General features: G+C 45.4%; 1 protein-coding gene across 1 annotated transcript in view; it reads right to left on the bottom strand.

The window, feature by feature from the left end:
* nlgn2a (neuroligin 2a) overlaps positions 1-24,038 on the bottom strand; it is a gene marked incomplete at both ends in the record, with an annotated part of 25,504 nt that extends 1,466 nt beyond the window's left edge. The window contains 4 exons of the mRNA XM_084325925.1: positions 2,839-3,205; positions 5,546-5,699; positions 19,987-20,252; positions 23,987-24,038. Of these exons, the coding sequence (XP_084182051.1) occupies positions 2,839-3,205; positions 5,546-5,699; positions 19,987-20,252; positions 23,987-24,038 (839 nt within the window). The remainder of the gene's footprint in view (positions 1-2,838; positions 3,206-5,545; positions 5,700-19,986; positions 20,253-23,986) is intronic.
* Between the last annotated feature and the right edge of the window lie 962 nt (positions 24,039-25,000).

The following is a 25,000-nucleotide window of genomic DNA, read 5'->3' as shown; positions in this document are numbered from 1 at the left end:
TCTGTAGTGTGGTAGTGAAAGGTTAACCTTCTGTAGTGTGGTAGTGAAAGGTTAACCTTCTGTAATGTGGTAGTGAAAGTGTTAACCTTCTGTAGTGTGGTAGTGAAAGGTTAACCGTCTGTAGTATGGTAGTGAAAGGTTAACATTCTGTAGTGTGGTAGTGAAAGGTTAACCGTCTGTAGTGTGGTAGTGAAAGGGTTAACCTTCTGTAGTGTGGTAGTGAAAGTGTTAACCTTCTGTAGTGTGGTAGTGAAAGGGTTAACCTTCTGTAGTGTGGTAGTGAAAGGTTAACCGTCTGTAGTGTGGTAGTGAAAGGGTTAACCTTCTGTAGTGTGGTAGTGAAAGGGTTAACCGTCTGTAGTGTGGTAGTGAAAGGGTTAACCTTCTGTAGTGTGGTAGTGAAAGGGTTAACCTTCTGTAGTGTGGTAGTGAAAGGGTTAACCGTCTGTAGTGTGGTAGTGAAAGGTTAACCTCCTGTAGTGTGGTAGTGAAAGGGTTAACCGTCTGTAGTGTGGTAGTGAAAGGTTAACCTCCTGTAGTGTGGTAGTGAAAGGGTTAAGATTCAAAGAGGTATCTTCTAGGCTTACATGTCTATCATTGTCTTTTGATTTACGACATAAAATGAGAATACTCCTAAGAATGACATGTGTAGGACATACGCCTTAACTGACTGAAAATGCACATTTAAAGTTAAAGTTTAATGCACAAAGAAAGGTTCCTAGAATCAGCGAATGTCACCAGAATGACACCAAAGGCTCAGAAGTATAGAGAAACGGGGCACACACACACACACAGTGCAGAGAGACAGGCTGCAATCCCTTGCCTTTCATAGTCCAGGCGTTCACACTGCAGGCCAAATCTGATAAATGTTTTGCTCATTATGTGACTCAGATCTGATTATTTCATGACAGTGTGAACATCGCAAATCACATGGAATCTGATCTCTGGGGCCACTTTCATAATATGTGGTCCTAAATCAGATACAGGTCTGATATTTAACAGTTTTGTCATGTCGGAATTAATGTGACTTTTATGTCACACTAGATTGACGTTCATCACAATTCTGTGATGGCGGGAGTCACGTGGTGAATGCAAATCATGTCGGTGGTCGGTGGAGGGACAGGGAGGTGTATAGGGTTTATTTGGGGTGATACTTCTGTACAAGCGAAACTTTGAGGTGATATATCATAACCGGTCTGTGTTTGAAAGCAAATTAAAGGAAGAAATGTCTCTCTCTAACCTCCTCCTCACCCCCATTATCATCTACATGGACTAGCTAGCCTCCGCTGCACATCCACTTATAAATAAACCATGAACTTAAATCCATCTTCTTTATTGTTCATTTTTGCGAATGCAGGTCAGTTCAGGAGTTCAATTCACGACCAGTTCACACTGGAATCTGATCTTGGCCACGTTAAAAAGATTTTTTTTTTGAAACAGAACAGCCAAAAAAAAACATATCAGATCTGAGCACTAAATCAGAATTGAGCGCTAAGCCCTGCAGTGTAAACGTAGCCAATCTCTGAGACTGCTGAGACACATTATACATGAACACTAGAAACATGTAGAATATCGTATGCTAACTAGGCCTGTCCCTGACTAAGGATTTGTATAGTCGACTTTGATTGGCCAAAATTTGCCGATAGTCGACTGTTAGTCGACTACCCCCCCCCCCCCCCCCTGATGGATACATCTTGATATGTCTAGTGTGTGAAATCCTCTTTCAGTGCCTCTGTGCCCGTTTGCTTAGGCAGTTAGCCTCGCTGCCGTTAGCCACGCTTCTAGGCCTCTTTACTTTTGGAAAGAATGATCAAACATTTTAAAATAAGACTAAGACTGCATTCGACTAAGAGGTTGGCAGTCGACTACGGCTCCTTTCGATCGATTAATCGACTATTCGACTAGTGGAGGTCAGCCCTAATGCTCACCTTCTTACTGTCCTATACTACCACGCACTCCTCCTACTATACTAATATATGTTATGTCCATGCACTCAATACTGCAGCACCCAAGATTCAGCATTGTTTGATCCTTGTTACTCAGCTGATAGAGTTGTTCCCTTCCTGCTGACTTGTCGTACAGAACTTGTAAGTCGCTTTGGATGAAAGCGTTCAGCTAAATTGACAAAATGTAAATGTAAATGTAAATGTATGCTGAGGTCTGCTGTTGAGCCCAGTGGAGCCCGGTCCATGTCTGAACTATGGACTAGGACTGCCTCCTATATGTACTGTAATTTTAAGAGCACTGCTCTGAACTATTTTATCACACTTTTTACTTCTTACTGATGCACTGCTCTGTTGTATGTTAAATACCCTGTTGTATGTCCGTTCTATTTGATTTTTAAACTGAATCATTTTAAACTATTTTTATTATAATATTACCGAATGAAACTGTAAACAGAGAGGCCTATTGGGATGCTAGATCCTAATGTGAAAAACTGTGATTTACCTCACCTTGCTACCTCTCTATCTTTTTTTATGCTCACTTATGCCTGTATTTCTTACTGCTGTGAAGCACTTTGAACTGCGACTTCTGTATGAAAAGTGCTATACAAATAAAGTTATTATTATTATTATTATTATTATTATTATTATTATTATTATTATTATTATTATTATTATTATTATTATTATTATTATTATTATTATTATTATTATTATTATTATTATTATTATTATTATTATTATTATTATTATTATTATTATTATTATTATTATTATTATTATTATTATTATTATTATTATTATTATTATTATTATTATTATTATTATTATGTCTGAGACTTTACTCAACAACAACTCTTTATAAATGTCTCCATGGAGTCAACCCTCAACTTACCCGGTCTTGGCGAAGTTGGTCCAGTAGGTCATCACCACGGCGCTCAGCATCACGTCGTTCTTGGAGAAGTTGCAGGGGAACAGGTCGGTGGCGCCCACCATGGGCACGCCGAACACGTAGGGGATCTCGTCGCCGTGCGCCGCATCCGCCCACTCGGGCCGCGTCTCCGTCTGGCAGTGGTGGTAGAAGGTGTAGAAGTAGACGGGCGACTGGAACTCGGCATGCAGCTTGGCGGTGGCCACGGCCGGCGCCACCCACTGGTGGTCGGTGAACAGCGCCAGCAGCGTCTTCCGGCGCATGTCGCCGTTGTCCCGGTCGGCCCAGTCGGTGTACATGAACTTAATGGTCTCCCTCAGTATGTCTTTACCTGGAAGGGAGAGGCAAGAGAAGAGAAGAGCGGAGGGAGAGAGAGAGAGAGAGAGAGGGGGCGTGAAGGGATAGGGATGGTAGAGGGGCAGGGTGGGTGCAAAAAGGAGGTGTAGCAGAGGCAGACGGAGAGAAAGGGGAGCGAAAGAGGTGTGGGGAGAAAGGGGGGAGGAGAGAGGAAGAGGTGAGGAGAGAAAGGGGGAAGGAGAGAGGAAGAGGTGAGGACAAAGACAAGACAGGAGAGGAGAGAGACACATAATGACAGGAATGGAACATTTGGAGAGATGAGAGAGAGAGATGCGAGAGAGAGATGAGAGAGAGAGAGATGAGAGAGAGAGTCGTTGAGGAGAGGAAAATAGAGGGGTGACGGAGATGGAGAGAAGTACAGTACACGTTGATGAGTCGTAGAGATGGAAATAGCGACCGGAAACGGAGAGAAAGATGCAAGGATGCCGTGCGTACGCATGTGAGATTCAGAGAGATTCAGACAGACAAGCACAAAGACAGATAAAAAAAGAATAAGAATGAGAGAAGAGAGAGAGAGAGAGAGAGAGAGAGAGAGAGAGAGAGAGAGAGAGAGAGAGAGAGAATGAATGACAGGTACTCGAAAGAAAGAGAGAGCGTGTGACTGCATTATATAAATGTGTCCTGTAGTTTCCGACGAGGCCTCCTGCCTCCGCTGTGAGATTATCTACCGGGGAACAAGGGGACTGTGATTCAGAGCAGACCGCCTGGGGACCATGTGGAACCCTATTACCTCCTAGAACCTTAACAAGGACCATGTGGAACACTATTACCTCCTAGAACCTTAACAAGGACCACATGGAACACTATTACCTCCTAGAACCTTAACAAGGACCATGTGGAACCCTATTACCTCCTAGAGCCTTAACAAGGACCATGTGGAACCCTATTACCTCCTAGTACCTTAACAAGGACCATGTGGAACCCTATTACCTCCTAGAGCCTTAACAAGGACCATGTGGAACCCTATTACCTCCTAGTACCTTAACAAGGACCATGTGGAACCCTATTACCTCCTAGAACCTTAACAAGGACCACATGGAACACTATTACCTCCTAGAACCTTAACAAGGACCATGTGGAACCCTATTACCTCCTAGAACCTTAACAAGGACCATGTGGAACCCTATTACCTCCTAGAACCTTAACAAGGACACGTGGAACACTATTACATCCTAGAACCTTAACAAGGACCACATGGAACCCTATTACCTCCTAGAACCTTAATAAGGACCACATGGAACCCTATTACCTCCTAGAACCTTAACAAGGACCATGTGGAACCCTATTACCTCCTAGAGCCTTAACAAGGACCATGTGGAACCCTATTACCTCCTAGAACCTTAACAAGGACCACATGGAACACTATTACCCCCTAGAACCTTAACAAGGACCACATGGAACACTATTACCTCCTAGAACCTTAACAAGGACCACATGGAACACTATTACCTCCTTCGGCTCAAACAAGGGACTAAACACGTTTCGCAATTATGCCACATCAATGTGGAACGCCCTACCCACAGCTGTAAAGGAATGTGAATCACTACCCACTTTCAAAACCACTCTCAAAGAGCACCTACGGGAGACTGCAATTCGAAACTGGCCCCTGTAAATGTCTAAACCCAACCCCCTCCAATGTACAGTTTCCCCCACCCCACCTACCCAACATCCCCTCCCCACCCCACCTACCCAATGTACAGTTTCTTCCCCCTAAAATGTATATACTCTCTTTTTAGACTCCTTTTGTACACATAAACAGTACTGTATATTTGTAGATCTGGTATGTCATAAATGTCTAGATGCAACAGTACTGTCTACCTGTATGTCATGTATGTCATATATGTTATGATGAATTGAAAGTGGGGGGACCCTGATGTAAACAAGACGAAAGTCTTTCTCTGGTCTGCATCCCCTTAACAATTGTGTGTATTGAGCCGTACTGTATTGTACCCATTCTGCAACCTGTTAATAAAATGTTCAATCAATCAATCAATCCTACCAGCCACAGACCTGCTGGGGAGGAGGGTAATATAGACTTTTTTGAGAACGGCGGTACACTGCCTTTTTATTCTATTTAAATTTGTACTTCTCCACTGTACTATAATTCTATGACCTGTATCATGTGTTCTACTACCTGTACCTCCCCTCCCCCCTCCTCCCCTCCCCCCTGCTGCTACAATGCCTGAATTTCCCTAAGGGGATCAATAAAGGAATATCTTATCTTATCTTAACGTGGAGGACAAAATGGGCCTGCGGACATCCAGAGCGTAGTGCTGTGAGTGTTAATAATAATAATAATTATTATAATATTCACCTTCTGGGTAGCCGTAGAGGTTGTCCACGAAGTTGGAGATGGTGTAGTCGAAGGCGGCGGCCGAGATGCCGTCGTTGTCCTCACTGTCGTCCACGAACTTCAGCCCCTCGCCCTGGTTCACCCCGATCAGGATGTCGTAGTTTAGGAACTCCCCCTGGTGGATGAAAGGCGGTAGTACGTGTTGATTGTGGAAACGGTGATAGAGTCCAAGAAACGGTGATAGAGTCCAAGCATTGAGGCAAAAAATCGATACTATTGCTGCATTTATTTATTTATTTTAAAGGAGAGTGGGCAGTCAACTCCCCTTAGTATTTTTCCTTTAGTGAGACAGTAGGAAGGCTGAGAGGGAGACAGAGTATGGGAGACACAGGAGAGAACGCTCTTTATTGAGACAGTAGGAAGGCTGAGAGGGAGACAGAGTAGGGGAGACACAGGAGAGAAGGTTCTTTATTGAGACAGTAGGAAGGCTGAGAGGGAGACAGAGTAGGGGAGACAAAGGAAAGAAGGTTCTTTATTGAGACAGTAGGCTGAGAGGGAGACAGAGTAGGAGAGACACAGAAGAGAAGGTAATTTATTGAGACAGTAGGAAGGCTGAGAGGGAGACAGAGTAGAGGCGACACAGGAGAGAAGGTTCTTTATTGAGACAGTAGGAAGGCTGAGGGGGAGACAGAGTAGAGGAGACACAGGAGAGAAGGTTCTTTATTGAGACAGTAGGAAGGCTGAGAGGGAGACAGAGTAGAGGAGACACAGGAGAGAAGGTTCTTTATTGAGACAGTAGGAATGCTGAGAGGGAGACAGAGTAGAGGAGACACATGAGAGAAGGTTCTTTATTGAGACAGTAGGAAGGCTGAGAGGGAGACACATGAGAGAAGGTTATTCATTGAGACAGTAGGAAGGCTGAGAGGGAGACAGAGTAGGGAGACACAGAAGAGATGGTTGTTTATTGAGACAGTAGGAAGGCTGAGAGGGAGACAGAGTAGGGGAGACACAGGAGATAAGGTTGTTTATTGAGACAGTAGGAAGGCTGAGAGGGAGACAGAGTAGAGGAGACACAGGAGAGAATGTTCTTTATTGAGACAATAGGAAGGCTGAGAGGGAGACAGAGTAGATGAGACACAGGAGAGAAGGTTCTTTATTGAGACAGTAGGAAGGCTGAGAGGGAGACAGAGTATGGGAGACACAGGAAAGAAGGTTGTTTATTGAGACAATAGAAAGGCTGAGAGGGAGACAGAGTAGGAGAGACAGGAGAGAAGGTTCTTTATTGAGAGAGTAGGAAGGCTGAGAGGGAGACAGAGTAGGGGAGACAGAGGAGAGAAGGTTGTTTATTGAGACAGTAGGAAGGCTGAGAGGGAGACAGAGTATGGGAGACACAGGAGAGAAGGTTCTGTATTGAGACAGTAGGAAGGCTGAGAGGGAGACAGAGTATGAGAGACAGGAGAGAAGGTTCTTTATTGAGAGAGTAGGAAGGCTGAGAGGGAGACAGAGTAGGGAGACACAGGAGAGATGGTTGTTTATTGAGACAGTAGGAAGGCTGAGAGGGAGACAGAGTAGAGGAGACACAGGAGAGAAGGTTCTGTATTGAGACAGTAGGAAGGCTGAGAGGGAGACAGAGTAGAGGAGACACAGGAGAGAAGGTTCTGTATTGAGACAGTAGGAAGGCTGAGAGGGAGACAGAGTAGAGGAGACACAGGAGTAAAAGTTCTTTATTGAGACAGTAGGAAGGCTGAGAGGGAGACAGAGTAGAGGAGACACAGGAGAGATGGTTCTTTATTGAGACAGTAGGAAGGCTGAGAGGGAGACAGAGTAGGGGAGACACAGGAGAGAAGGTTCTTTATTGAGACAGTAGGTTGAGAGGGAGACAGAGTAGGGGAGACAGGAGAGAAGGTTCTTTATTGAGACAGTAGGAAGGCTGAGAGGGAGACAGAGTAGAGGAGACACAGGAGAGAAGGTTCTGGCAGGATCTGATCCCAGGCCAGTAGGAGTACTTTTGTTTCTAGAGGTGGGGGTAACTACTTCGCCATCTCTGGTCAGAGCACTGATGCATTTCAAGGCAATCGTTTGTAAAGTGCTGCCATAGGCTCTCCAGGCTCTCTCTCTCTCTCTCCTGCCCTGTGGCTCTCTCTCTCTCCAGGCCTGCCCTGTGGCTCTCTCTCTCCAGGCCGGCCCGTGGCGATGGATGGCGGTCTGTTCTTCAAATCTACAGCGGCAATTCACTTAGAATTCCTCAGCCTCACAATAATAATTGCATTAAGGCATTAACACTTTTGGGGCCATTCACATATATATATATATATATATATATATATACGTTATTGGGCCCCAATGGTTAATGGCCAAAAACGTATATATAACGTATATATACGTTTTTGGATAGTTTTCCTTTTTTTCTGTTTTTAATATCCTATTCAATGTCAGGGACCTGTATGTTGCCGTTAAAAGGCATATTGGGACTCCGAAGATGCAGTACCAGCCAGATCCTGCTAGTAGGCAGTATCGAGAGTGCAGTAAACCCTGTTCCAGACCGGGTGCTACACTAATGTCTCCGGACGGACTTTTCTAGTAATGGGAAACCTAGGGCTTCACTCGATCGCATTGAATCGTTTTCGGGACCCCCGATCCATATGTTGTGGTGGGTTATGTCGTGAACCAGATGGGCATAGGATGGACCAGATGGCGATCAAATAATTTGGAATATTATTTTTGGAATACCACCGACCACAGGTAAGGACAATCTGACGTCAATTTCAGCTTGATCGTGCATGGTTTTCATACCCATCCCCCTGATCTGCATGTGTTGTGGTAATAACGAATGCCGTTATTGGCAATTAATTCATCAGAAACGACCCCCCCCCCCCTTTCATGCATTCATGATGAAACATAATACCTATCATATGCATTTGATTTGAAAATAATAGCGTGTCCAGGGACGAAACGCCAATGGTTTTAGTAGAATTCACGTTGTGCCCTATAGCCAGCCTCCCAGGAATTAGCCCGGATCATTCCGAAATTATACTCATATTCACCATGGGATAACGCGTGAACGTATTCATGAAAAACGGAAGATAGTTACTGTAAATGACCATGGTATTGTATCCATAGCTATAATATAAAATATAGATTTAGCTCTACAAACAACGTGACGCACAGTGAAACTATGTAATGAAAACCTAGCTAGATGGGGAAATCGAATGGCTCCGAATGTGTTAAAGGGCCATTCCCCCTTTAAAACCTGTTTGTCAGATTTAATTTCACATTCATGTTCATGTGTATATAATATCACCATGGAATATAGTGAATGATCCCAGAACCAGATAACAAAGGAACCCCCACATCTAAACTTAAAGCCCCAATCTGTGATTTAAAATAAATAAATAAAAATACTGTATCAATGCTGGGTTCACTCATATACATTCTCAAAGAGTTTGAACTGTAGACTGAAACTATTTGGAACTTTCTGAACCCGTTGTAAATCAGATTCTAGTAGTAGTAGTGACTAAATACAATTGGATGTTAGTGAATAGTATTAAAAACTCATATTTACCTGTGGTCTAGTGTTCGTCCTTGTATCAAGAGCTCAGTCAATCAACTACAGAATGAAAACGTGTCTCCATTCTTATTTTCGGTGGTGGGGCTACCTATTTGTTTATGTTTGGATCACTTGTTGGGCCTTTAACTCATTCAGAGCCAGCTATTAGTCTGGGCCCGCTGTAGCTAGGCCGCGCTTTAAACGATAGGAGTGCGTCACCTTGTTTGTAGAGCTATAACTATATTCTATATTATAGTGTAGTATTTTCCCAAGCTATATGATTCTGATATGTATCAGAACCTGCTCTAATCTGCTCTAATCTGCTCTGCGTTGTGATTCAAAACCTTTAAAGCCCTGGAAAATACTTTAAACAAAGACTTGAGGGTCTTTGTTATGACGATCAGCGGTGCAGCAGGAGGAATAGAAAGGAGAAGAGGGTATATAACAACAGCTGTTTAATCAAAGTTAAGAGTGTATACAAATTACAATAAAGAATGCTATAAAAGATTCAAGGTACCAGAGCACTATGCCGCTCGCCCTACTAAGGAATCAGATTAAAGAATGATAGTTGATAAATTGTTGATGAGCTTTGTTCTCTGGCTGATGAACAAAGCAGTCTATTCTCCCTCCAAAAGTGATGTTCTTTGTTCGTTGATCCTCCTCTGCCCGCGTTGTGTGTAGATCTGGGTCTGGTTTCCTGGTCGGTGAGTTGGGTTTTCAGAGTTTTTCCTCACCGTCACCCCACCCCAGCTTATATCCCAAACCTAGAGCCTTCTGCATGATGTCATCAAAAATGACATCATCAAATCCTTTCCTCCAATGCCAGGCCTGCTAAGTTTGGATTTGAAAATAGGGGTTTGGCTTATACAGCCAACTCTATACTTTCCTTTGTTCTCCAGTCAGAGACCCAAATCATCTAACAACCCAATTTGAGGTATTCATTTCATAATACATATATTTGAATTATAATTAATTACATGAACCCAGAGATATCATACTTAAACACATTATACTTGTACACATTCTGTTATCATTAAGACTAGTTTCACCTTAAGTGAAACTAATCTTCTTTACCACAAAGTCTGCTGACTTTCAATGAATTGCTACCAGGTCTAATCATTCTTTTAGCTTACATCAATATCTTCTATACAGTTTCATTAATAATATGCTTTTATACAGTTTAGTATGAATTCAGAATTATTACCACAATGTAAACAGGCCTTGCAGTTATTTCACATTGTGTTGAGTGATTGTCTCTGAGCTAGTATAATCACATCATATTATCACACCACTCTATTCAGCCTCATCAGTCCAGCCTAACAGTCATATATGCAGGTATGTCATATTGATGGTAAACCTCCTATCTCTTTAAACACACATTTAAGTTATTTAACTATAATTCCTATTTGAGACTTTTCATACTAATCAGACCAGTTGGCTACACCTGTGTTGTCCCTAGGCCGCGGGGCAGCCAATACCAACTGCATGTGATCTGATCATCTCATTGTGTTAGCTGTTTACCCACCCCCCTTGTAAACAGTTGCTCTATTGTCTTGAAGGAAACCGGTTCTGTCGCACCTTCCAAGCTGTTGATTACTTCCTCCTGCGCTAACTTGGCCCGTGGACTGACTGAATAAGACAGCTGTTTTGACTAAATCTTATGTTTGCTTAGATCCTTTTTGATTGGCATGTTTCTACAAGACTATTCCACATTAGTTTGATTTGTACCAGTTATGATCTATTGTTCATTAAAAACTACCACAATAGCTATGGATACAATACTATGGACCATTTGACATCACCTATCTATCGTTCAATATGTGAAAAGAATACATTTTCCATCTATACGTTCCCGTGTTATACCGTGGTGAATATAAGTATGGTTTTAGAGCGGTCTAGGGTAATTCATGAAATGCTGAGTTATAGCCTTATACGTCAATTCCACTATAGACGTTGCCGTTTACATAGGTATTATGTTCCATCATGAATGCATGAAAGGGGGGGGGGGGTCGTTTCTGATTATTTGATTTGAAACGGCATTCATATTGAACACTAAAAAGTTTAAAAACGCTTATCAGGTGATTGATTGAATGAAAATTGTATTAACAGATTGCAGAATGGGTACAATACAGTACGGCTCAATACACACAATTGTTAACACAATGGCGCCCGACCACGGAGATGTCCGTGTTTCGGATCCAACGGTTGAGGACCAACCACGGACATGTCCGTGGCAAGGTTGTTTTGGCTTTTATTCCATTTTAATAACCTACTCGATGTCACCGAGCAGCACGGCAGAAGTACCCTACTGTTTGAATTCGAAAAAGTGCATTACCGGCCAGATCCTCTTAGTGGCGCTATCTCGATAATGCAGTGTTCCCTGTAGCAGAAGTTGTCTTGTTTTTTCTGGATCTCCAATGTAGTTTTCTGCTAACATGAAGCGATGCCTATAGCCTGTTACACGGAATATGTTTTGGGACGCGGATTTCAGTGTGCAGTAAAGAAATATATCATCAGCCAATGGACATATCGATCTACCAGATGGCGATCGATAACTGCGAAATCCTTTGGGGGATCCAACCGGCCCACGGTAAGATCTTTTTCACGTAAATTACATGCTGATCAGGGCTTGTTATGATAGCCATTCACCCGATCAGCGAATGTGGCTACTGAGGCTAACGCGGTTATTGGTAATCAATAATCAGAAACGAGGTCCCCCGCCCCCCCCTTTCATGCATTCATGGTGGACCATCATATCGATCATAATGCAGTTTGATTTTTAACTCTAGCTTCTGTATAGCCGAAATGCCATTGGATTTAACGTTACTAGCTTAGCGGCCTGTATCTCGCCTTCCAGGAAATATACTAGCCGAAATCCCTTATAACGCTTATATTCAAGATGCTATAAAATGAGAACGTATTGATGACATTTTTTTTTCTTTAAGCCATTTTGAAGAGACGGTTTATGGTCTCAATTGACAATGAGAATGGACAGATAGCAATACTATAAAGTAAGGGTGCAATTAGCACCGTGCAATCCATTCTTTGTGGATCTAGCCCACAGTCTTTTTCCAAGGCAACATATAAACAAAGTAATTCAGAAGCTGCCAGCAGCAGCACCAGCTACCCCTGGGCATAACACCGGATCACCTGAGGCTATTGTATGTTGCTTTATCTTGGCAAACAAAGGCTTGCTCTACGAGGGCATGATGAGAGTCAGACAGAGTTCATCAAATCGTGGAAACTTTTTAGAGCTACTGTATGTACATCGTTTTCAAAGCATGACGAGATCCAAATTACGAAAAACGTTTCCTTCATTGCCGTTGGCACCGCAACTTGTGAACGCAAAAAAGAAACGCGCGACTCACAACTATAGCCTCCCCTAATGTTCGGCTCACCCGCCGCCTATGCTGTTAACCCTTTCACTGCAACAATACAGAAGGTTAACCCTTTCACTGCCACACGACAAAGGGTTAACCCTTTCACTTCCACACTACAGAAGGTTAACCCTTTACTATCACACTACATACGGTAAAGGGTTAACCTTCTGTAGTGTGGTAGTGAAAGGGTTAATGGTTGAATCAATGCAGTCCTCATATTCAACACAGCCCAGCGATGACAACCATGTAGACTAACTAACTAACTAACTAATCACTAAAGTTCATGCTTATTAGGGGTGGGAATCACCAGTTTCATCACGGTATGATGCGATATCGATACTTTGGACAACGATACGATATTTGCCGATATCACAAAGTCTGCCACGATACAATACGATTCAGGTGCCTGCGATCGATGAGACGATATTATCTGCCCATTTATCACAATCAGTAACATTTAGATAAACTCAAAAAAGGCAACTTTTCTTTTTGCTCTTTCAGACATTGTGAGGTTTCTGTCCTTGCTCACCTACTCGCTCTGTTCCTTTAAACCACCTCGCTCTGTTTTCCATTTGTTTCTGTTAATCATTTCATTCCCCCATTCACACGCTTCTTCCCAGAGACGTCGTTGATTGGTTCTCTCCCGTCCACACGCTTTTCAATCACATCCCCCAGCTGTCACTGCTTGTCAATCAATCAATCCCGTATTATTTATACCCCGTTTCCCCACTCAAGTTTTGTTGGATCGTTTTGATATTTTCTGTTTGCATTCGCCGTTCCTGCTGCTGCTGTTGTTCCCTGTGCTTTACCTCCAGGATATCCAAGAAGCCTTCCTCTTGGACACCTTTTTCCTGTGGCGACGCGCTCGCTCCGCTGCTGTTCCAGCGCTCTTTACGCACAACGCCTGGGTGAGTTTTTAATGACTGTCTTTGATCAAATTCCGTTTTCGTGTGTTTTTATAACACTGAAGATTACCACCTTTTTATCAGACAGTCACTCACCCAGCGGTTGCCTTTTTGATTGTTTCACTGGGATAATATTTTGACCTAACATCTCCCACTGTGTGTTTATCACACCGAAGATATTATCACATTGGATTGTATTTTGGACTTCGCTCTCAGTGTCTATTTTTGCACCGAAGATATTTTTCACTTGGGATTGTGTTTTGGAACATTGCTCACTGTGTGTGTTTACACGAAGTTTAGTTCACTTGGATAACTTTTGTTTTTGGGTACAAGTCACCTCTCCTGTTCTCCTGCTCGTTCTACCTGCACCCTGTGTTGACTCGCTCCCTCTCTCTCTCTCTCGGTCCCGCATCACCTCGGAGATTCTGCCGAGAGAAGTCTGCAGAGCGGCTCTGACGTCAGCATCTGCTACCCCCTACTACCACCTCGGGAGAAGCTGCAGAGCAGCAGAACAATTCATCCTTGCTTATTCCAGTCTTGTTTAGACTCTTCCAATTCTGTGCTGTTAATTAGTCTCAATAAACAAGCCCTTGTTCTTGGCAACTCTGAATCCTACTCTCTTGTGTCGTTGCGTTTGGGGTCGGTGTCAAACCATAACATTACGATCCAACCCATGACGACCCCAGCCGACACAGAGAGAGTAGTCACCTTGGGCATCGAGGGGGTGGTAAGGCGTGCCCTACGCTTCCATCGCGCTCCAGGCAATGTACCGGTTAATCGTCTCTTTGTCCCCAACTCAGTCCGGTCCCGGGTCCTCCAGTGGGGCCATACCAGCCGGTTCGCCTGCCACCCGGGCGTTCATCGCACGTTCTCCTTCCTGGCTCGTCGATTCTGGTGGCCCACCATGAGGAACGACGTCAAGGGGTTCGTACTGGCCTGCGCGGTCTGCGCCCGCAAGAGAGTCAGCACAGCAGCGGCAGTCCAGTTAGAGTCAGCCAAGGAACACAGCCTACAGCTGGATGCGGCTGCAGCTGCTGTACAGGGACTCCGAGAGCAGGTCCTGCTTATTCAAGGGTCCCTGGCCGCTCTGGCAGGACAACAGTCAGGTATTCTCGTTCAGCTTCACACGCTGTGCGACACCGTTAACGCTTTAATTCCCTCACTTCCTTCAGGAGCATTCCCCGCAGTCCCAGCAGTTCCCACGCTTCCCGATCCCGCACCTCGGGAACCCCGTCTCTCCGTCCCACGGCTGTTCGACGGCAATCCCGAGGATTGTGCCACATTCATCATGCAATGTGAGTTGGTTTTCCGTCATCAACCAAGCCGTTTTACTGCTAGAGGGTCCCAAGTGGCCTATATGACGAACTTGCTCTCAGGCCGGGCAGCCCAGTGGGTCACTTCCTCCTGGGCAATGGATGCAGATTTTTGTTTCTCCTATCCAGACTTCGTGGCTGAGCTCCGCAGGGTGTTCCACCATCCAGCCCGTGGTCTGGACCCTGGAGCCCGGTTGGGTACCTTCCGACAGGGGAGCGGCGGGGTAACAGACTACGTCCTGGAGTTTCGACTGGCGGCGGTGGAGAGTGGTTGGAACGACTCAGCACTTCGCCTAACCTTCATGAGTGGGCTCAGTGACGCAGTCAGGGACCAGCTCGCGACCCGGGAGGAACCTGATTCCCTCGAGGACCTGTTCAGCCTCGCCATCCGCATCGACGGACGCCTCCAGGAGAGAAGACGTGAGGGAACCCGACGGGGACCCCCAGACGCACCCCCCGAGGTCCACGACCTCGAGGAGGATTTCAGTACCCCAGACGTACCCCCCGAGGACCACGACCTCGAGGAGGTTTTCTGTACCCCAGACGTACCCCCCGAGTACCACGACCCCGAGGGGGTTTTCAGGGAGTCCAGGGCTCAGGTTTTTCCGCCTCGCCGGCCTTATGACTGTGCCATCGACCTCCGCTCAGGGGCCCCCTTTCCCGGCGGCCGCCTCTACAGTGCTGACCGCCCTGCCCCCTCCGTGACTGGTGGGTTTGTTCCCTCCCGAGCCGTGACCGAGGGGGAACCCATGCAGCTGGGACGCAACCGCCTTAGCCCGGCCGAACGGGAGTCCAGGCTCTTCTCCGGCCGTTGCCTCTACTGTGGCCGGGGTGGACACCGTGTCTCCAATTGCCGTGCCCGGCCAAGAGGACCAGGCTCGCCGAGACCCCGGGAGATCCTGGTGAGCCGTCTTTCCTGTTCCCCCACCCGTGCACCACCCAACCGTCTGGCGGACGTCACCCTAGCCTGGGCGGACCAGCGGGCGACGGTGGGTGCACTCATGGACTCTGGTGCTGATGGGAGTTTCATGGACGTTGGGTTTGCCACCCGGGCCAACATTCCACTTGAGGACCTCGAGAGGCCCTTGGAGGTCTTCGCAATGGATCATCGCCGCCTGGCTGACGTCACTCAACGCACCTGTCCAGTCCTTCTCACCGTTGCTGGTGACCACTTTGAGAGGCTCCAGTTTTTCGTCACCAGCTCTCCTCTTGTCCCTGTGGTCCTGGGCAGGCCCTGGCTCGCGCTGCACGAGCCCCACATCGCCTGGTCCTCCGGTACCATCAAGGGGTGGAGCTCCTCCTGTCGTGCCCGGTGTCTTCAGGTGCCGTCCAGCCCTCTCACCGGGTCCCAGTCCCCGTCTCCGGCCTCCCTCGCCGGTCCTCTGTCCACGTCTCCGGTCCCCCTCTCCGGGCCTCTGTCTTTGTCCCCCTCTCCGGTGCCCCTGATCGCCGGCTTCCTTGGGTCCCGCACAGGAGGCGGAAGTGGCAGTTCCCTCCGTGCAGGACCACCTCGACCGCTGCCGACGAGTTTGGGAGATCACCAGGACCGCGCTGCTCCGGACATCTGAGCGCGCCTGTCGTGGTGCCGACCGGCGCCGGGTTCCCGCGCCGACTTACCGCCCTGGGCAGAGGGTGTGGCTCTCCGCAAGGGACCTCCCGCTACGGTCCTCGGCCAAGAAGCTCAACCCCCGTTTCGTCGGACCTTTCGAGGTCCTGAAGGTACTCAGTCCGGCGGCCCTGCGCCTGAAGCTTCCTGCGTCCACGCACATCCACCCCGTGTTCCATGTCTCCCGGGTTAAGCCCGTCTCCCTCAGTCCCCTTATGCCTCCAGCTCCTGATCCTCCGCCTCCCGTGTTGGTGGATGGTCACCCCCAGTGGCAGGTCCGCCGGTTGATGGGCGTTCGTCGGCGGGGCCGGGGGTTCCAATACCTGGTAGGCTGGGAGGGTTACGGTCCTGAGGAGCGTAGCTGGGTCTCCCGGCAGCTCATCGTGGGTCCCAGCTTGATCACTGACTTCCATCGTGCCCATCCTGATGAGCCGGGTCGGCCTGGTCGCCGGGTGGCTCCCGTGGAGGAGGGGGTACTGTGAGGTTTCTGTCCTTGCTCACCTACTCGCTCTGTTCCTTTAAACCACCTCGCTCTGTTTTCCATTTGTTTCTGTTAATCATTTCATTCCCCCATTCACACGCTTCTTCCCAGAGACGTCGTTGATTGGTTCTCTCCCGTCCACACGCTTTTCAATCACATCCCCCAGCTGTCACTGCTTGTCAATCAATCAATCCCGTATTATTTATACCCCGTTTCCCCACTCAAGTTTTGTTGGATCGTTTTGATATTTTCTGTTTGCATTCGCCGTTCCTGCTGCTGCTGTTGTTCCCTGTGCTTTACCTCCAGGATATCCAAGAAGCCTTCCTCTTGGACACCTTTTTCCCGTGGCGACGCGCTCGCTCCGCTGCTGTTCCAGCGCTCTTTACGCACAACGCCTGGGTGAGTTTTTAATGACTGTCTTTGATCAAATTCCGTTTTCGTGTGTTTTTATAACACTGAAGATTACCACCTTTTTATCAGACAGTCACTCACCCAGCGGTTGCCTTTTTGATTGTTTCACTGGGATAATATTTTGACCTAACATCTCCCACTGTGTGTTTATCACACCGAAGATATTATCACATTGGATTGTATTTTGGACTTCGCTCTCAGTGTCTATTTTTGCACCGAAGATATTTTTCACTTGGGATTGTGTTTTGGAACATTGCTCACTGTGTGTGTTTACACGAAGTTTAGTTCACTTGGATAACTTTTGTTTTTGGGTACAAGTCACCTCTCCTGTTCTCCTGCTCGTTCTACCTGCACCCTGTGTTGACTCGCTCCCTCTCTCTCTCTCTCGGTCCCGCATCACCTCGGAGATTCTGCCGAGAGAAGTCTGCAGAGCGGCTCTGACGTCAGCATCTGCTACCCCCTACTACCACCTCGGGAGAAGCTGCAGAGCAGCAGAACAATTCATCCTTGCTTATTCCAGTCTTGTTTAGACTCTTCCAATTCTGTGCTGTTAATTAGTCTCAATAAACAAGCCCTTGTTTTTGGCAACTCTGAATCGTACTCTCTTGTGTCGTTGCGTTTGGGGTCGGTGTCAAACCATAACAGACATTGAAAAACAATCTATTGTTTTTAATACAAATAGACCTCCTGTTCACTGTAAAGTGCCACGCTTTGATATATTGAGCTTTAAACTTGAAATTACTTTAAGTAAAATATTTTGGAACTCACAACACACAACATAAAACCCCTCCCTACCTCCCTCTTCCAAACCGTTCCTACAATTTGTATGTATTATGTACCAAGTCTAAATATACTTCTGCAGTATAAACAAACTACTGCTGTGCAAGTTTCAAGCGTACGTGTTTTGGCACAGATTTATTTCCTTTGAAAAATAAAAGCAGATCCAGTCAGTTTGTCGCACGTTTGAGTGTGCTGTGTATCTTTGCCCTGCGTGGACTGTTCGGAGAGTGGTTACCATGGTTACCTGCTGCCTCACTGGAAGAAAGATCTTCAACATTCTGTGTAAAGTGGACAGTTGGTCAAACTACACCTCAAGTGAGAAATAGTTCCTTTACTGATCATTTGAAAATGGCAACATTAGCTCAGAAAACAAGTACATTTGACTAAGAGAAATATATTACATGGACTAATATTGCTGTAGGAGCTTGTTTGTACTTCAGAAGTATTATATTTAGACTTGGTCCTCAAAATGAATGGTAGTGAATGAGTAGCCTGACTCCTGGGAAGAATAGGACAGGACAGCAGTGGTCGCTAGCTTTATTGTAGATGACTTTAGATAGAGGTTAGACTGCTGGTTTTGTACAAGTTCTACTAATGTGAAATATCCCATGTGAAAAAAAAGTCATAGTGAGGTGTATAGTCCTGTGGGGACAGAGCCCTTGCTGCCGCGGCCCCTCGGCTCTGGAACAGCCTCCCCCCACATCAGATCACATCAGCCGCCCCCGTCGCTTCCTGATTCTACTGCGCAGGCGCACCAACTTACCTGTAGGAGTCGCTGTCCACAACGCCCGATCCCCACCCATCAGTTTCCCACCCCCTAATACTGCCAATGTGTATTAGTACGGACGACCAGATAAACTGAAAGCAATGTGGAGCGCTGGGCTCGAACAGGCGAACCCAGCATCTCCAGTATTCGTGGTGAGCGCCTTGCCCACTGCACAACGTAGCCGCCCCACTAGGCGACAGTCTTAACAGTGTCTCTTAAACAACAGCCAAGAGGGCCAGGAGATAGGAGAGGTCCAAGGTTATTTTCGACTCCAGTTCTAGTGTGAAGTCATAACAAAGAAACCCATTCTTTGTTTTAATTCTTTTTATCTTTATTATTATATCTGGTATCTTATGTACGTCATGTAAATTATGTATTTAATGTACGTCTGACCGAAGTTCTTCCTCACTTTCTGGTCAGACGTTAGTGTGTCTGATTGTAAACTGAGCTCTGTTGGCCGCAGGAATAAACTATGTTCTATATTTTTATCAGGGCTGTCAAAGTTAATGCTTTAACTTTAGAGATTAATTTAAATTATTTAAAGCATTAAAATCAATTAATCTAGATTAATCTATGGAGTGAAAAATTTTCAACGTTCTGAACTTTCAGCAGTATCTTTGCTTGTTCTTTGACTCATGCACCTTTTTGAAAATCATCTGACATGAAGATGGAACACATTTTTGTTGTTAATATGATTTATATTACTGGTAGTTCATACAAGACATTATCGTCCTCTAAGCCGCGGATATAAGAAAGAGGTCTTTAAAGCTGAGTCAATGTTGATGGTTTTGTTGAACATTTGTATTTCACAGGAGAGAAACTGTATCAAAGAAAGCTATTAAAATAGTCTTTGAATCTAAATGTACTTTCTTTGTGTTGATTTTACATTAATTCCATGATTTTACTCAAGTAAATATCTGTCACAAGCTTCGGTCTGAAGTAGAAAATGTTATTTTTAATCTAGATTAATCTAGATTAATTACAGAAAATTGTGAGATGAATTAGTTAATTTTCTTTAATCTATTGACAGCACACATTTTTATATATTACACAAATGGACACGTCTGAATTCCTACAGCTTCACTGTTTGGCTCATTTGAATATTCCACCACGAGCACGTCGGGTGGCTCTTAGTCATTGTAAACGTGCTATACGTATATATACCTAAAGCTGACTCGACGTGACCTGTGACCCTGAGCAGCACTGACCCCAGATCAGACTCTCGAGAAGATCGTTTGATATAAAAACACGGATATAAACCGGGGACCCTGACCTGCTGCATGAGTATCTCGGGGTCGTCCGGCACCACGTCTCCGTCCACCACGGGCCCGAAGGCGATGTGGTACCGGGCCGGCTGGATGTCCTGGTCCACCAGCTCCCGGAAGTTCTTCCTCCGCAGGCAGTCCACCAGGTCGGCTGTCTCGGTGTAGGTGCAGCCCACCTTCTTGGCCAGGATCTCGGTGTACTTCAGCGGCTGGTAGTTCACCGACCAGCTGGAAATGGCCGAGCCGCTCTGGGCTATGGCGCGCTGGAACAGACCTGGGGGGGGGGGAGTCGGGGAGACACAGGTGAGCACACGGGGGGGTTTCCACTAGGGGTGTCCCGATCCGATCACGTGATCGGGATCGGGGGCCGATCACGTGATTTTCAGAAGATCGGGATCGGGGAAAAAGAGAGGAAAAAAATTGGGATATTTTTTATTTATTTTTTTAAATATTTTTTTAAAAATTCAACAAACATGACCATGTTCACGTCTTAAACTCATACTGAGGCCTTAGTTTTGGTTTTAAATTGCATATCATCATTCATTTATTTATTGTCACAGAGCAGAATAATTTTGCCAAAACAAACGCATTTCCTTTGATTTAATTATACATCAAATGATTTATGTCAAGGATGAGGGACATCCACTAGTTGCAGAACTTGCAGTCACCTGATTTTTACAGACGATGGCACCATTGCTCTCATGAAGCAGCAGGTTGGAGGTGGAGTTTTTAGATTACTCCGGTTGCAATGCCTCGCTTGAATGAAGTTAACTTTTCACCTGGATAACGTCAACATTCAGGGTGAATGTAATGGGAGAAATTGGGATGGGAGAAAAAAATTATATATATAAAAAAAAAATTATCGGATCGGGAAAGATCGGTATCGGTAGATACTCAAAATCACATGATCGGGATCGGATAGGGAGCAAAAAAACGTGATCGGGACATCCCTAGTTAGCACCACGGTGGTTCTCAGCCTCTTTTTGGTGTTGAGGACACTCAGGCGACGCAGACTATAGGGTTGGGTACCGTTCACATTTGAACCGGTACCGGTACCTGTGAATCGATACTGGTACCCAATGGTACCTTTTTTCTGTACTTTAGTCTTTAAATTTTTTTTCTTTTTAACCTCAGTTGTAAATTTTCTTTCCAAACTTCAAATGATTTATTATCACAATTATAACAAATAATTTTTTTTTATTATCTTTTTCCCCCTCCTTCTTTTTCCGATTTTTCTCCCAGCCCACTGTTAGTCGTTATGCCAATTCCCAACCCCCTTCCTGGTTGTTGCGCACTTTCCCCTACTGTTGGTCCGAGAGGCCGGAGACTATCACATGCTTTCCTCCTCCTCATGTGCAGCCAGCCGGCAGCCAGCCTGGCAGCGCAGATTCTCACTAGGAGAGTGTAACGTGTGGGAGGCCGCACTACCTCTCACCAGATCCTACCTTCGCTGAGCAGGCGCCTCGACCGAACTGTAGGGGTCGCTGTCCACAACGCCCAGGACCCACCCACGGCTCCCCTCCCCCTAACTCAGCCAAACGAGTTAGTATAGCGATCAGCCCGAGCCAAGGCAATGCTGACTCTCCGGGAGTCGAGACTGCAGCCTCTTGCATTGGATAACAATTTGTTAATATATAATATTGCAGCGAGCGTTGTCTGCATCTAGCTTTGTAAAGTGTAAACACACTTGCAACAATTTTCGGCTTGCCATCGCCCCGACTGCTTTGTTGTTGTTGAATCAAGTCAAATCCTAGGTAAGCGTGTATTGTGTGCGTGAGCGTTGACGTGAACGTGTGGCACACTCCATAGGTTTCGTTTCACGGTAAACGGATTTAAAAAATAACGAAAGAAATACCGGTATTTTTTTACAATACCGAAATGTGGCACTGGTGGATCTCACTCACGTGAACCAGTACTCGGTAGTACCGACGTGATTCGGTCGATACCCTTAAAAGTACCGGATTCGGTGCCCATCCCTAACGCAGACCCCCGTTTATTAAGACGTTGAGCACAGAACGACAAACTCTGGCATATCTCTTGGACTTTTTGACTCATGACTTTTTACCTTTACGTCGACACTTTTACACCTATTACTGTACATTTGACTGTATTACTGTTTATTTCGGCTGTATATTTTTGAATGTATATCCCTGACTGTATTTTTATTCTTATTTGTCATTTGTGATTTTAGATTTTTGACTACCTAAATGTCTGTGAGCGATCTGTAGTGTGTAGCTGAACTTCCCTCGGGATCAATAAAGTACATCTATTCTATTCTATTCTATTCTATTCTATTCTATTCTATTCTATTCTATTCTATTCTATTCTATTCTATTCTATTCTATTCTATTCTATTCTATTCTGTTCTGTTCTATTCTATTCTATTCTATTAAGATGTTGTCTTCATCTTAGTTATTCCATAACTGTCTGTACCAGACTCGCTGTTGACTAAAAACACACTTGTTCAATCAATAGCTGAAATGAAAAAATAAATAAAACTAACCTTCTTACTACCATGCACTCCTCCTACTATATACTATTTAAGCATTACATCACACGCAGGAGTGGTTTGTGACCAATAAACCATGCCTAGGGGTGGTCGTTAGACCCCCCTAGGCATGGTTTATTGGTCACAAATCACGACTGCACGTGGTGTAAAGCTTTTATACAACTGCCAGATTCATCCAACCTTATTTCTATACAATAAACACACATTAATCGAAGATTTATTGAAAAAACCATCCGCCAGAAAAAGTAGTTCCCACAACTACAAAAAAGACAAGTTGCCTCCATGTGGAAGCAGCTTGAAGTGCATCCAACCAAACTAACACATCCAACTGTGTATTATTGGAATGATTGAGAGAAGTTGCCTCATGTGGAAGCAGCTTGAAGTGCATCCAACCAACTAACACATCCAACTGTGTATTATTGGAATGATTGATTGAAAATTTTATTACCAGATGCAGAATGGGTACAATACAGTACGGCTCAATACACACAATTGTTAAGGGAATGCAGACCTACTTTCCATAGAACTTCATTCTTAGATGCTTCTAAACAAATTAAAACGTTTTCTTTGCCCTATAGGAAAAAAACGTTTTCTTCGCCCTATTTTTTTATTTATTTCTTTTAGCCTAAACTTAACCAGTTGGAAACCAGGGGTACAGTAATAAAATTAGCAATCAACCAATCAATCAATTCAATAGACCATGCTCACTTAAAACAGCGCTGCTTCTCTCTCAGTCTGACTCCCCCGCTGTTGCAGACAGGAGTGTGTGTGTGTGTGTGTGTGTGTGTGTGTGTGCGTGTGTGTGTGTGTGTGTGTGTGTGTCACAGTGTGTGTGTGTGTGTGTGCGTGCGTGTGTGTGTGCGTGCGTGTGTGTGTGTATGTGTGTGTGTGTGTGTGTGTGTGTGTGTGTGTGTGTGTGTATGTGTGTGTGTGTGTTTGTGGGTACGCCAGCGTCGGACAGTGTGAGAGAGAACGCTGCAGTCAGTAGAAAGTAGGAAGGAAGAAATTTAAATCAATCAATTAATCTATCAATCAAACCGCGATTTTTCTTTTGTTCTAGATTGACTCAAGACCCATCAATTACATCATCCAACATTGTTTAAACGACTAACACATTCCCCTTGACAGAATCGCTTCATATTTAGTCGTTATGGTGCTTTCAACATAACCATTTGTTGTCCGCGATCTTGTTTTCTCCCGGAGTGAGCCGGGGAGGGTTATGTGATTCGGTTGTGGGCGGGTCCTGAGCCCAGGACCGTGGATTGTTGCCAATAAAGACGTGTGAATGGCCAATCAGAATCGAGAAATTTGCATGCCGTTGTATAATATGTCTTATGTCTATGCACTCAACACTGCAGGACCCAAGTTTCAGCACTGTTTGATGAACATTATTACTCAGCTGATAGAGTTTTGCCCTTCCTGCTGACTTGGTGTACAGAACTTGTAAGTCACTTTGAATAAAAGCGTTCAGCTAAATGTAAATGTTAATGTAAATGTACCACAGGGTGTGGAGATGACAGTGGAAAGAGTGAAACCTAGAACCAGAATCATTCTTATACAATCTCTCATTGGGTTAACTGCTAGTGAAGCAATTTCCCATTTTTCTCGGGGCCTCCCTAGAGTCACCTCAAGGACCTCGCCTTGAGAACCGTTGTCCTACAACACAGTTTGAAAGGAGGACTCGTACTGTAGCGTGGACCAACGTGGCGCCTGTAGGCTATTGAAATGTGGGCTATATATATGAAAAAGAAAGGAAGGCACAGTCTTTTTCATTCCCCTTTTGTCTTATTCAAAGGACTCTCGGAGCTTTGAAGGGAAGATAGAGATGTGAAGTGTGTTAAGTGACTTCAGTTTGAGAGTGAGCAGGGGATTGGTTCAGTGGTAGACAGAGACTGTTTGATGTGGATATCTTTTTTTCTTTTCACTTTTTCTCCTCCTGTTTTTCTGTGTTTTTCCCCCATCCCAATTTAGTCGTTATGCCAATTCCCCCCTCCCCTTCCTGGTCGTTGCTCGCATGTGCCCACCACTGGTCGGTCTAGGGAGCCCTGAAGTCTATCAGATGCTTCCTCCGAGACATAGGAGACAGCCAGCAGCATCTTTTCACCTGCCAGCGCGGACTCTCATTGGTGAGGTGTAACGTGTGGGAGGTCACACTACTCTCACCATCTCCCTCTCTCGCTGTGCAGGCGCCCTGACCGACCTGTAGGAGTCGCTGTTTACAACGACCAGAATACCACCCATCGACTTCCACCCGCTAACTCTGCCAATGAGTTAGTATGACGGCCGGCCCAAGCCGGAGGCACCGCTGACAGCCGGATTCAATACCAGTGTCTTAGTCCGCTGCGCCACCCAGCCGCCTGATGTGGATATCTTTTATTTTTTATCTACTTTTTCTCTCCATTTTTTATTTTTTTTCTCCCATCCCACTTTCGTATTATCCAATTCTACCCTCCCCTGTCTCGAATGTTGTTAGACCATGCCTCCCACTGGTTGGCTGCAGTGAGGACCAAGCC

The sequence above is a fragment of the Notolepis coatsorum genome (genome assembly GCF_963971535.1).
Source record: "Notolepis coatsorum genome assembly, chromosome: 1".
NCBI classification, from domain to species: Eukaryota; Metazoa; Chordata; class Actinopteri; order Aulopiformes; family Paralepididae; genus Notolepis; species Notolepis coatsorum.
The sequence above is the reverse complement of the archived record's forward strand: the minus strand, read 5'-3'. Positions and strand labels throughout refer to the sequence as shown.